This window comes from Pseudopodoces humilis, chromosome 9 (genome assembly GCF_049639895.1).
Source record: "Pseudopodoces humilis isolate 2021_Gansu_Grassland_sample_001 chromosome 9, ASM4963989v1, whole genome shotgun sequence".
In the NCBI taxonomy this organism is placed as follows: Eukaryota; Metazoa; Chordata; class Aves; order Passeriformes; family Paridae; genus Pseudopodoces; species Pseudopodoces humilis.
The window spans coordinates 1441222-1454331 of NC_142208.1; the positions used below are offsets into that span (position 1 = coordinate 1441222).

Sequence of the window (13110 nt, forward strand, 5' to 3'; positions counted from 1 at the left end):
TTTTTGCTGCCCAGCAAAGTACCTGCTGCCTGTAAGGGTGTCTGTGACCCAGTGGGTGTGCCTGGAAACTCAGCACTGCGAGAGAACAAAATCCATTCAAACACGGACAAGCGACCGCGCCTTGCCTCTTCAGCAGCGTGAAAAAAAATCGGGTTCTAGAATAAATTGTTTTCAGAAAAATTTGACATCAACCCCTGAGCGCCCTTCCTCGAACTCTGATCGCGGGTGTCCCTTGAGGCGCTGCCGTTCGCCGCCTCCCTCACGGCGCCGCCTGAGGGGCGCGGCCATGGCGGCGGGGCGGGGCCGGGGCCGGGCGCGCGCGCGCGGGGCGGGGCGGGCGCGCGGGAAGATGGCGGCGGCGGCGGGCGGAGGATGGCCCGCGGTGTGCGCCAAGTTCCGCGCCGCCCGCACTCTCTCGGCCGTGGAGTCCCTCAAGGACCCCGAGACGGAGCCGTACCGCTCCAAGTACAGCGCTCGGGCGCTGCTGCAGGAGGTGAAGCAGCTGCTGAGCGCCGCCGAGGAGGGCGGCGAGGCGGTGCTGGCCGTGCGGCGGGCCGTGCTGGAGTACGAGCTGGGCGTCAACCACACCGACACGGAGGAGCTGTCGGCCGGCGAGGAGCACCTGCAGCGCTGCACGCAGCTCCTGGAGCCTCACCGCCTCTCCCCGGACTGCGTGTCCCTCTACATCCAGGCCCAGGTGGGCTGGGAGGCCGCACGGCGTGTCCGTGGGGCGGGGGGCTCAGGCGGAGCGGGGCCTTGCGGCTGCGGGCTGTGCCGGGTGCTCTGCAATGGGCTGCCAAGAGATCCAGGGCGCTGCCCTGTCCCGACAGGTGCTGCTCCTTTTACCGTAATAAACACGGCAGCCCTGGCCTTCAGTTCTTGCTGGAAGGAATCATTCACAGGTGCTGGCTGCTGGAGGGGTGCTTTTCTGGTTCTGAGCCTCCTGCTGATGCCTCTGGGCGTGCAGAGCATCTAAAATATATTCTCACTGAAACTGGGTTTTGACAGAGCAGCGTGCTCTTCTGGACAGACTGAGACAAAACTTGTAAGAACTGTGCACGAATAAATTAGTGAAAGACCTCACTACGTCCAGAATTTATTTGTGATTCCTTAGCTCATTGGTTGTCATAGTGATGTTGGGAGATGATTTTATTGATGCATTATCCTGAAACGATAAATTGTTTGCTTTTCAGCATTGCCTGTTATATTTTCAGCTATTACATTTTGTCCCAGATGGGTAAATACAGTTTTGCTGGTGCTTGAAGTAATATTTTCTCTTTATTCTGAAGAAGGGAATGCTGTTACCAAAATTAGTTCTTGCTACATGAAGATTCACAGAAGGGCCTTTACTTGAGCAATCTGTCGTGGTAGTTGGTGTATATTTGGTATCTTAGGTGACTCTAGATGTACATGAAATACAGCAATTATTTAGATATCTCTGTCAAAAATGGTTGCCCTAATTAGAGAAGGCTCCATAAGGGTTCCTCATCAAACTGTCAAGGAATTGTGGGCTGACGTGGAAAGGTGCAAGTGGAACGATGCTTGTTTTACGCTGGTTAAATTAGCTGAGTTGTCTGTAGCAGTGAGGTTACATCTGCTCCTTGTCCTTCAGTGTGAGGGTTTGGACATGCTGCTACAAACCTGTCACCCTTTGTAAGGCAAGGAGATTGCTCCAGCTGAAATAAGATAACATCTTCCCACATGTTCCTGGGAGGATGTGGCTCAGGGGCAGAGGTTCCACTGTGCTTCTGAATTGGTGTGCTGGAAAGCAGCTCTTCTCTCTGTTAGCCCAAAGTCTGCATGGACTTCACTGTTTGGGGGCCTTCAGGAGCAGCAGGATAAAGTTTGTCATGCATATGAAGTGCTGTGCTCCAACAGTGATGGGTCTGCTGTTACCTGGCACTGTCCTGAGGTGTGGAGCTGGGCCCAGTGCTGGGAAATGAACCCTCAGCCCTCAGTCCCAAGGGCTAACAGGTTTGAGTGCTTAATTTAAACCATTTCTGATTTAAAAGCAGTGATTGTCAGTACTTCTCTGCCTTCTGGGATGTCTGGAGTGTGTTGCTGCAGCACTGACTGCTATTTTGTAAGAAGCAGCATTCCTTTTTCCTGCTGGGCCTCTTTCTTCAGCCCCACTTCTGAGCTGATTTCTGAGCTTTTGCATAAGACTGTGTTTCCCAGTCTGTGTCTAATGGAATCTGGTCTGTTCCACTGCTTGGCCTTCGGCAAAGTGTTTCAGTTCATAAGCAGCATGTGATGTGCTTTCTTACAAAAATAGTAGAATGGAATTGAAAGGGACACAGGGCTGGCATTCAGCTACACATTCTAATTATTTTGAAGGTTTTTGGGTTTTTTTTTTTTTAGCCCTCTTGAGTTTTGTAGCAGCACTGCCTAGGATTTAAGTTAGCACATCAGACATAGATTATTATTAACACTTTCATTTTACTAACAAAATTAGATGCACTTTTTGTCCAAGTTGGGTTCACAGATGCAGTAAGTTGCCATGTACATTGCTTGAACTTAAATCTGAAAGCAGTAATCTGTAGCTTTTGGGTCTCAGAGGTGCTTTTCATCTCTTTTCCATTGTTGAAAATATACAAGCATTCATTCCTAGCATATTTTTTTTCCTATTATTTTTTTCTATGGAGTCATGTTAACAAATTTCTGATTTCTTGTCTCTTTTTACGATATCTGTATGAATTGGATGCAGAACACACCCTGTGGAAAAAGCTCATTATTTGAACATTCTAGTCCTTATCTAGCAGTGTAAACAGAGAAGGACTGTGAGGTTTATTTTTAATGTGAAATTTGCTGTGTGAAAACCCCCTTCCTTTTGAGCAGCTCACAGTGAAGTGGGTGGGTACAATTTCTGCTTTTTGAAATCCATTGTATTGGAACACACATATAAGGATAAAGACTGATCAATTGTTTGGGAAAAAAATGTGTAATGTAAATGGAATGTGACTATTTTTTTTCTTCTTTTACCTTTAGAATAATCTGGGGATCCTGTGGTCTCAAAGGGATGAAATTGAAACTGCACAAACTTACTTGGAATCTGCAGAAGCCTTGTATAATCAATACATGAAAGAGGTACTGTGTTAATATCATGGCAGGTCTTGCTTTCACCTGCCACTTGCAGGTTAAGTGATCTTTGAAATAAACATGCAGTGGAATATTGAATTTCTGTGCTTTATACTGCCTGCTCTGATACTTTTGGCAAGTGATACGAATTGTCCTGCAGTATAGGACAAGGCAAATTAGAGCATTGCTTGCTAATTTCAACGTAGAAAATAATTTTGCCCAAAAATACTGGTTCCTTTTGAAAGCCCTTTAATAATCCAAAGTTGACACCTGGTAGAATTTGGATTTTAATGAGGACTATTATTAAATCTTATCTTGGAAATGAAATAAAAATGTCCATTGCTTTCAGTGGGAAAAGGAAACAAAACTAATATTTGCATGGTTTGCTCTGACTGTGCAGTGTTTTGCTGGGGCAAAAAGTAGTTTAGTTCCATATCCAAGAGGACAGTCTCACAGACAGCTAACACTCTCATGCATATTAAACAACCTTTTGCACTGTGGATTCTGCTATGTATCCTACAAAGGCTCCCTTGTGCTATTTTTAAGCTCTTTGCAAAGCTGTTCCTACACTGACTTGCCTCAGGGACAGTTCTGGAGTGAGCTAAAAAACATTTGTGGCCTTCAAGAAGCAGTAGCTGCATCTCAGGACTGCTGAATAGGTTGGGCAGACCTTAGTTTCATGAAATTACAGGTTCAGTTCAGGTTTTACCATGAAATTGGTTTAGAGTCCCAATTACACTTGTGGAGATTATTAGAATGGGTAAATCTTTATTGGTTGGTTACTGTCCTCTTGGCAGCTCTGTAGCCATGCTGGCCTGCAGTGATAGGAGAGGTAATAGATCTAGAAGAAATCCTCACTTGTGCTGAAAAGCTTATTTCCTGCCCTGTGGATCATTTGGGCTAACCAGAGATACTGCATTACTCTACAGACTCACTCTCTAATTAACTCCTGGTGTGCAGCTTTGATATTTATACCCAGCCCCAGCTATCACATGACTGCCAAAAGCTTCTGGCACTTGCTCCAGTGATTATGAAATTAAACTGATGCTATGATATAGTGGATTAAAGTGCTGCCAGATACTTCACATTTGCACTGTAGACTTTTCTGAAACTTTAAATTTTTGTTAGTATTGGTTACTGAATATTTCTTCTGGAGCTTTGCTGCCTGACTAGGGTTATACAAACCTGATGATGGCTTGCTGCACTTTTCCCCCCAGCATTATTTGCCACTTACAGGTCAAGGCATTAGTCACACATAACTATGCTTTTAGAAGAAACTACAGATTTATGCAATGATGTCAACATTTGTCTTTCAGAAATTATAAATATGTGAATATACTTTTCTTAACATTCTCCATTTTTAGGCTGTCAGGAAGCCTTCCTGACAGGGAGTCTTTGGTAAACTGCTGATGATGGAGACATTTTCCTGAGCTGGTGGATTTAGTTGTTTACTGACTGGGTCTAATTAACTTTCAAATTGGATAGGGTGGTTTCCCTCTCTAAAGCAAAACCAAGGCAAGGAGCTTGGGCTAATGAAGTCCACTTAGAAAGGAGAGTTGGAGAGCTCTTTCTGAGGGTAAGTAAAGGCATAAGGCTCGATATCAGAGATAGATCTGTAGATACAGGAAGGAGGCAAGAGTTTTGCTTACTGTGTCATTTCAGTTCTTTCCTTTGCAGGAATAGCTCTAGTCTTGCCAGAATATACTCCAAATCTTGTTAGAACATTTGTATCTAAAGAAAACAATAGAAAGAGTTACAAATTCACCTCTTAAAGACTAATGAGGTGTAAACAGAAACCTACAGATTAAAAGATCATATACAAAAATCTACATGCCTCTGGTAGGTTAAACATGCTTTAGTTTGTCACTACCTGTTTCAGGTACATTTGTTCATTTTTTAGGATGAGTAAAACACTTCTATTAAAAGCAAGTAAACCAGCCCATTCAGGGATTTTCAATGAGAAGCAGTCCAAACACAGCATGTGTTCTTCCCTGTAAAGTGAGTGAATTCTCTGCCCTTGTTCCTGTTCCTGCCTAAGTCTGTATTAACTCATAAAAAGTATTTATTGAGACTGATTTTTATTTGCTGCTTTTCTCTTGGGCTAAGAAAGAAATATGATTAGGAAAGGGCTAGACAAGGTGCACACTAACCTGGGCTTTGGCAGACACGTTGGACACCTCCAGGATGCGCTGTGTAATGGGAGAAAAGCTGTCTTTAAAAGATGGTTTCATTTGAAGTGTTAAAATTGGCACCTGAAGTTATTCACAATTGCAAAGGAAAGGGGATAAGCACAGGCTAATAGAGCTGTGCCATAAGCAGTGTTGATCTGTTGGGGTTGCCTGTGAGCTGTCTGGTAACATTAGTGACAATTGTCTTAAGGCAGATTTGGATACAGCAATGCCAGAAGGTGTATGGTTGTCTGTGTAAGGATTCTGATAAAACTCGTGGTTTAAAGAACAAAAAGTGCTTCTAATGGTGGGAATTACCATGTTTAATAAGTTGCATGTAGGTTATGCCTGATAGGAAGGTTTAGCAGCTTCATCCTTCAGAGATGATGTGTGTTGTCTCATTTGTCTGAGTAAATGATCTTGCCAGCTTGTGGATGCTTTGCAAAAGTTAGTCTTCACAGCAGCTCTGCTGAGCACTCTGCACTTCATGTTCTCTGCAGTACTTCCTGCAGGATGTTTTCTTGCTACTGATCAGTGCAGCTGGGCAAACGAATATTTCACACTTGAAGGCGTGCTTGGTATTAAATTGATGCCTCCAAACCCAGTATGTTATTGTACAAAATAAAGATGCCCAGTAGAGTCCTGTAGAATCCAGGCTGAGTATCTCAGGTGCAGGCAGCATGCATTGCTTTTGAGTACATAAGCAGAAGCCTCCTACAAGCTGTGAACCTTGCCATTCCGTGTGGAATTGTGACTTTCATTCTCTAAATCTCCTGAGTGTTGTGGAATTGCTCCAGAGAAGTGGCACTGAGAATGGGTTAAGCAAAGCTTTGTTAATTAGGGATTGGCAAATGGTAAATGATGTGCAGCCAGGAGAGGGAGCACCGTGCCACAGAATAAGAAATGTAGTTTGATGAATGTATCACGTACCCTTGCAGGATGGAAATCCTCCCCTGGATCCTAGTGAACATTTCATGGCAGAAGAAGAAAAACTCACAGACCAAGAAAGATCCAAAAGGTGAGTGTTAAGCAGCATACTTACATAATTATTACTATTTAAAAAAAAAAAAATTATGAGGGTGTATTTAGGGAGAAAAAAAAATAAAAAAATCTAAAGAGACTGTTGGTTTTTTCCCAGATTTGAAAAAGCCTACACGCATACTCTGTATTACCTGGCACAAGTCTACCAGCACCTGGACATGATTGAGAAGGCTGCTCAGTATTGCCACACTACTCTGAAACGACAGCTCGAGTACTGTGGCTACTACCCAGTGGAATGGGCACGTAATGCTGCCACTTTGTCACAGTACTATCTCTCCAAGGTAATATATCCAGTGCTTTTCTGCTGTAATTGTACCATTAATGTAACTGCCAACTAAAACAGTTGTTTAAACAGCTGTTTGAGACAGGGCTCCCTGATGAAGTAAAAATGTGCTCCTGTAAAACCACAAGTTTAGCACAAGATGCTTCTGACAGTTTTTTTCTGAAGGGGACATGGTGCATTTCCTCTGGTGTTGCAATGGCAGTGGGGAAGATTAACAGGGGTGTAGACATGAGAAAAGCTCTATAGCTAATGAAATATTAGCAGTGATGTGATGTCATGTTCATAAGTAAACTTTAGGGTTATAATAATTTAAGATTCTTTCTTATATTGTTCTCTTAACAAAAAGCATCTGAGGGCTAAGGTATGGCTTATTGTTTACAATAAATTATTGTCCTTTGTACCTTAGCATGTGCTCAAGAGTTGTTTGGACCTATGTGAACATTAAAGTGAACATGTGAGTTGGTAGCTGCTTGCCACGTGTGTGTTGATTCTAAACAATCTACTGTTAGGAAGTGCTTCAGCTTTATTTAGGAATTTCTATATTCCAGGCTATTTAGATGCTCTTTTCCGATGCTTAAAAAGATTCCTGCCCTTCCTAAGGCAGTTAATGCTAATTTCAGTAGTAACTCCTCTCGTTTCCATCTCTTTCTGATGCATTGATAGCACTTATTATTTAACACTGCACTGCCAAATATGGGTAAAGGAATCTAGATCTGACTCACAGTGTTGACTTGTATGTCCGGCTGGTTCCCACCAACATCCCGTGATGGTGTTTGCCACAAGGCATCACTTCCTTCACCTCAGGGCAGCCAGAGTAGCAGAGAACACAACAGTCAGAATGTTCAGTGTGCATAGCCAATATTCCAGGCAAGGCTTGGTGTTGTGGCTGTGCTACAGAAAAAAAAAAAAACAATTAGAAATTATTGTATTCGGCAGTAGGTGTGGAAAAATTGTGTTTTCTTCCAGTGCCTGGGGAATATGCTTCAGAGCCTCTCAGTTCTGTCATTTCCCTTGTGGTCATGTATGCTCACTCTTTGAGGTGAGGGGTTTGGCCAAGTGACAGCAGTGCTTGAGCTGCTCTCACCAGTGCTAAATGCTGCTCTGTTTCTCTCAGGAATGCTTTATGGAGGCTCGACACTGTCTAGCAGCAGCCAGCGTCATCTTTAGCCAAGCTGGACAGGTGCCATCTGCTGAAGATGGTAAGTTTATAAAAATGATGCTTATTGTGGATTAAGCATCATTATGTGTTAGTGTTTAAAACTGAAGCTTAACAACGTGTACAAAACTTACCCCAGTGTTAATTTCCTAAAATTCTATCCAATAAAGTTGAATGTTTCTGAAAAGCGACTGCTACTACAGCTACTACAGCTCAAGATTTCTGTAGAGCCTGTGAGAAAAACTCAAGTGCTTGTTTCTGGTGTTTCAGAAAGCATACCAGAATAAAGCTGGAATTTGAAACAATATCCACTTCAACAGTGGCAGTGTCTCTGTTCACCCATTTGGCTTTTGTACATGTGCTAAAAATGCATTTTACCTCAGTGATCAGAGGGCAGTCATTCAGTGAACCAAACCAGATGCTTCCTGGGAATAGCTTTAAAAGGGGGAGCAAAATTGTAGCTTTTAAAACCCCAAATCCAGAAGGTACTTGTATTGTCTTTGTTGCTGGATGCTGCAGCCTCATCAGTGGCTGTTTTTGTAGCTGCCCTCCTTGTTGTCTGGGCACTGATGCAAAGGAACAACTTGGCAGTCCAGTGTGAATAGCAGTAGAAGGAACTTTTAGAGAACTGACCTTAGCTTTAAGGACCTGTGGTTCCATGATAGTGTCAGTGCTCTGTTTTAGGCCTAGTCTTTAATTACAGCACAACCTTTTATGTCTGTCTTGGGCAAGTGGAAGCTTCCAGTTGATAGAGCTTTAATTTGTGGATAGGGTGCAAGTCTGAGTCAACTAAGTTCTGTTTGTTTTGGTGAATAATTGCTTATCCTACCTTCCCTTCCTTTTCATGGAACAGAGAGCTGGGCTGTGAACTTGCAGAAGGTTATAACTTACAGACAGACCAGTACACAGTCAGCATTGGCCATTCTCAAGCACATTCATTTTATCATGTTAATAGGAATATGAACTAACGCAGACATAATTAATAAATGTGCCTTTTCTTAGATTAGCAACAATTTGTAATTCCTTAATAAGAAATTGATTTGCTCTAATGAAAAATAACGAGTGCAGTGGGTCTGAGTCTGAAGTTGGCTTTTTATTTGCTGAACAGAAGTGCTGCTGTCCTGTAGGAATGTCCTCTCATTGTTCAGATAACTCACTGCTTTCTGCATAGACACTGGGAAATGAGTTTTCATTGAAATCTGGTTTATGAAAATGTTATCTTGAGACATCAGCAGCGCTGCTATTTATGATAGTGGGGAGGCTTCAGGGAGAAAAATACAGAAGTTGTAGGGCTAATAAATTTTATGTTTGTACCAGGTAGCTTAGCCAAAGGCAGTTTCCCCTATTTTGTTCCCTTTTTTGGTAGCAAGTCTGGGCCCATTGCAATACAAATGCCCTTATCCTCAGAAACAATTACTGGGCAGACAGCTGAATCTCAGAAAATAAATTATCCTGATTTCTTCCTCTTACGACAAAGAGACCTGGAAACCTTTTCCAGTAAAACACCTTGAAGATGAAAAGTCTTTTTAAAGATAGATTATGATCTATTTATTTTCAGATTCATATGTGACAGATCCATGTTAATCTATACAGGTTTCCACCAGAAATGACAGTTTACGGAACAATTACATAAACTAACATGGGGAGCATGTTTCTGTCTAACCATGAGGAAAATTAAATACAAGTATATTCTTTGCATGTAACGTTTGAGGGTCTTCCTGGAGTGCTGGACTTCTCTTAAAGTTTTTATGTGTTTATGTCCATTCAGCAGATGAAACAGAGCCAGACCAACAGGACCTTCCAGAGAGGAAAGCTGAAATTGCAAGGTGTTGGATTAAGTATTGCCTGAATCTTCTGCAAAGCGCTCGAAAGTTGCTTGAGGTAACAGAAAATCTGTTCTGTAGCTGTCATTGTCTAACAGCAAGCTAAGCCTGCATTGATTGCAAGAGGAATCAATTTGCAGTTGGTAACAAGGAATAAGCAATTTCCCAGTGAACAAAGCAACAAATGTGTTGCAGTTTCATGTGTTTTATGGTATGCTTTGACTTAAATGTTGCACTTAAGAGTAATCACAGATAGGGGATCAGCTCTGTACAGAGTGATCAGTGCATTGCTTTTACAGCAGCTTCACAAATCTTCCTCCTCTCTGCTGCATTTTCTTGCAGCTTGATTTGACAGATTCCTGCTTATTTAACTGCTAGTAAGAACATTGTCTTAATATGCAACAGTTTTCTGTGCTGATGTTCTCATTCATTCAAGCATTTGATTAATTCAGATTTGATTCAGTTCACTTAATTCATTTAAGTATTTCTTCAGATGTTTAAACCAACATTTGCTGAAGCACTTTGTGAAGCAGAGCCTTTGGGCTTAACATTTATTCCTTTGGCTATTTTGTCACACAGGGTAGGGAGACTGAACCACCTTAATTTTATGTCTTTTCAGAATTGATAATATAATTTACATGATTCCTTTGTTAATATAAGGCCTCATATATAGATGATTTCTCTTTTGTCTTGTTGCTTACTAGTTTATATTTCAAAGGTGGCTCAAAATGATTCAGTGTAAGTGTCTCTTTATAAGCCAGATCAGTTTTTAATTAGCATGCTTTCTCATTTCAGGATAACATAGGAGAGCTGGATCCAGACAGGCAATTGGAACTTAAAGCCCAAAGGAAAAAAGAAGAGGATGAAAAAGAGAAGGGCAGGAAAAAAGCTGTCCTTTTTGGGACAAGTGATATATGTGACTCTGTCTTAGCCATGGAGGAGAAAGTGAGCAGCGTATACCCTTTAGATTTTCAAGAAGCCAGAGAAATCTTCCTGGTTGGTCAGAACTATGTTCAGGAAGCAAAAGAGTTTTTTCAGGTTGATGGTTATGTTACTGACCATATTGAAATTGTTCAGGATCACAGTGCTTTGTTTAAAGTACTTGCTTTCTTTGAAGAAGACTATGAGAGGCGCTGCAAAATGCACAAGCGTAGAATAGACATGCTGGAGCCAATCTATGCAGACCTGAACCCCCAGTACTACCTGTTGATCTGTAGGCAGCTTCAGTGTGAACTAGCTGACACCTATTATGAGATGATGGATTTAAAAGTGGCTATTGGTAACAGGTTAGAGAAACTAGACTCGCACACAGTTAAAAAGATTAATTCTCTGGCTCAGTTTTCAATCAAGTATTATGAACTCTTCTTGGATTCTTTGAGGAACCCTGATAAGGTGTTTCCTGAAAAACTCGAGGAAGATGTTCTTCGCCCTGCAATGGTGGCTAAATTTCATATTGCACGACTGTATGGTAAGCTTATTACTTCAGATAGCAAAAAGCAACTGGAAAATATGCAGACATCATTGGAATATTACACATTTCTGGTAGACTATTGTGAGAAGTATCCAGATGCTGTCCCTGCCATTGAAACTGAACTAGAACTCAGTAAGGAGATGGTGAATCTTCTTCCAGCAAGCATGGAGAGGCTAAGAACAAAGCTGTCTTCATTTGTATAAATACTTGCCTTGGAGGCAATGGGCACTGTCAGAGCAGTTACCTGTCCAAGCCAGTGCTGTGGCACAGTACTGATTGATAGAAGTAAGGTGTCTGCAGGGACATCCACCTAGAGCCTGCATTAGTGTAACCCTGTGGAAAACTCCGAGCTCTCCTGGTCCATAGCTCACCCTCACTAACGGTGTAAACTCTAAATGTAAAGTATAAGTCCAGCTAATGCTTTGTACTGTGTGTCCTATTTGTAAATATCAACGTTTTCTCCCTCACAGCTTTTTCTTTGGTGTATGATTCAGTTTTTAAGTATAGTGCTGTATGAAAATAGTTTAAGAGAATCTTCTTCTCTAAGAAATTTTTTTCTAATAAACCTGAGGCACGTTCTTCCAACTAGAATGCATTTTATCTCTTCTAATGTCGGTCCCCAGGAAACTTTATCAATGTGAAGGGAACTTGTTTTCAGTATTTATTTTGTATGTTGCTTGTTGTTCTTTTCCCTTGTTAATCAAAACTTAGTTGATAGAAGCTCAATAAATGGATTAGCTTGGCTAAATGTTTCTTCAGGGTCCTTGGAATTCTGTTTCCTGTGTCTTGCTAAGAAACAATATACATTTTAACTTCGGCCAAAATAAAAAGTTGTGAAAGTGTTTCCATATGAGTGTCCTCAGTAAAAAACACATGAGCAATTGTAGTGCCAGAAGCCAGAGCAAGAAAGCAGCAAGCTTTCTTTGTGGTGGGAGGAGATACTCTGCTCTTAATACACTGTAGAGTATTGACAGGTTACAGGTCTCGTGCTCTAGTGCTGCAGACGTTTGCCTAACACAGCTTGATACCATGGGCGGCTTCTTACTTTGTGCTGCTCTGGGAGCCCAGGTGCTGTTTGAGCAGAAGCTGCAGTTGGGACCTCCCTGAAGTTGTTTTAGATGAAATGCAGGCAGAGCACATGGTCCAGCTGCATGGTAAGAGATGATGGCCAGAGATGCCAGGGGACATGAGGCAAGTGAAGGCACGGTGTGACTTTGTGCAGGAGTTCACCGGCAGTCTTACCACTGGCACGGTGACAGGGTGGGAAGATGTTCACAGCACTAGAGGGCATTGAAGGAGAATAGTCAAAACAACTGGATTCTCCTGGAAATTGAGGGGGAGGAAGCATCCCATTTGCTTAAAGGGTGTGAGGGGAAAGGGGGAAAACATGTATGTCTGAAATGTGTGGTAAAAATCTCTTCTGCAAAGAATTCTGCAGGGTAGACTGCTAACCACAAACAAACAGGCCAACAAATGGGTGCTGGAAATGAGCAGCAGCAAAACTCAAAACTAGACCAGCTACTTGTGTGTCTGTAGAATCAGGGAGAGAGTGAGTGCATGTGCCTGTGTGTGTTCTTTCTATTTTACTAAATAAATGTCTAGTCAGCCTCTAGGAGTTTCATTTCTGCAGGCAGATCTTTAATTCAGATTTTCCTGTGGCCTGAAAGTAAGACAGCCCTAGTTTCTCAGTGAAACATTTCTCAGCAGGCTGTATTGCACATTGTTTTTGTCTGATTTCAGTTAAAGCTAGTGTGCACTTTTACCACAAAATAAAAGCTTAAGTTTTTTCCTACTAACTTTTAGTTTCATATTCAAATAGAAGGCAGCAAAACATGTTTGGAGTAGTAGTTAGGTTTTTTTTCCTTCCGTATGTTTGCCTTTGAGCAAATTTTGTAAAGCATGGATTGTCTGCCTCATCATTAGTTTTCTTTTAATTTGGAGGAGTATAGTTTGTGGGCTATCCTAGCATAAAAAAAAACCTGGGGTTTTTTTGCCCCCTTCAAATACTGGTCTAGTTCCAGTCTTTGTGGAATAGTCTAATAGTAGTCTAATACTAGTCTTAGTTCCAATGAACTAAGTGTGAAAAGTTA

At 41.9% G+C, this 13110-nt stretch overlaps 1 protein-coding gene across 2 annotated transcripts; it reads left to right on the forward strand.

The window, feature by feature from the left end:
* The first annotated feature begins 337 nt into the window (after nt 1–337).
* KIFBP (kinesin family binding protein) lies at nt 338–11772 on the forward strand. Of its 2 annotated transcripts, none has more exons than XM_005530509.2 (7): nt 338–697; nt 2989–3087; nt 6185–6264; nt 6385–6568; nt 7685–7769; nt 9495–9607; nt 10345–11772. In XM_005530509.2, the coding sequence occupies exons 1-7, from the start codon at nt 350–352 to the stop codon at nt 11221–11223; spliced, it is 1788 nt and encodes a 595-aa protein (XP_005530566.1). In that variant the 5' UTR covers nt 338–349; the 3' UTR covers nt 11224–11772. The 2 variants fall into 2 exon arrangements, with proteins under 2 accessions (XP_005530566.1, XP_005530567.1); XM_005530510.2 differs by having other exon boundaries at nt 9498–9607.
* The last annotated feature ends 1338 nt before the right edge of the window (nt 11773–13110 follow it).

Coding starts and splice junctions, on each gene's coding strand:
- KIFBP (XM_005530509.2), top strand. CDS start 350: ATGGCGGCGGCGGCGGGCGGAGGATGGCCCGCGGTGTGCGCCAAGTTC. Junction 6,569..7,684: donor CACAGTACTATCTCTCCAAG/GTAATATATCCA, acceptor TGTTTCTCTCAG/GAATGCTTTATGGAGGCTCG. Junction 7,770..9,494: donor GGTGCCATCTGCTGAAGATG/GTAAGTTTATAA, acceptor ATGTCCATTCAG/CAGATGAAACAGAGCCAGAC.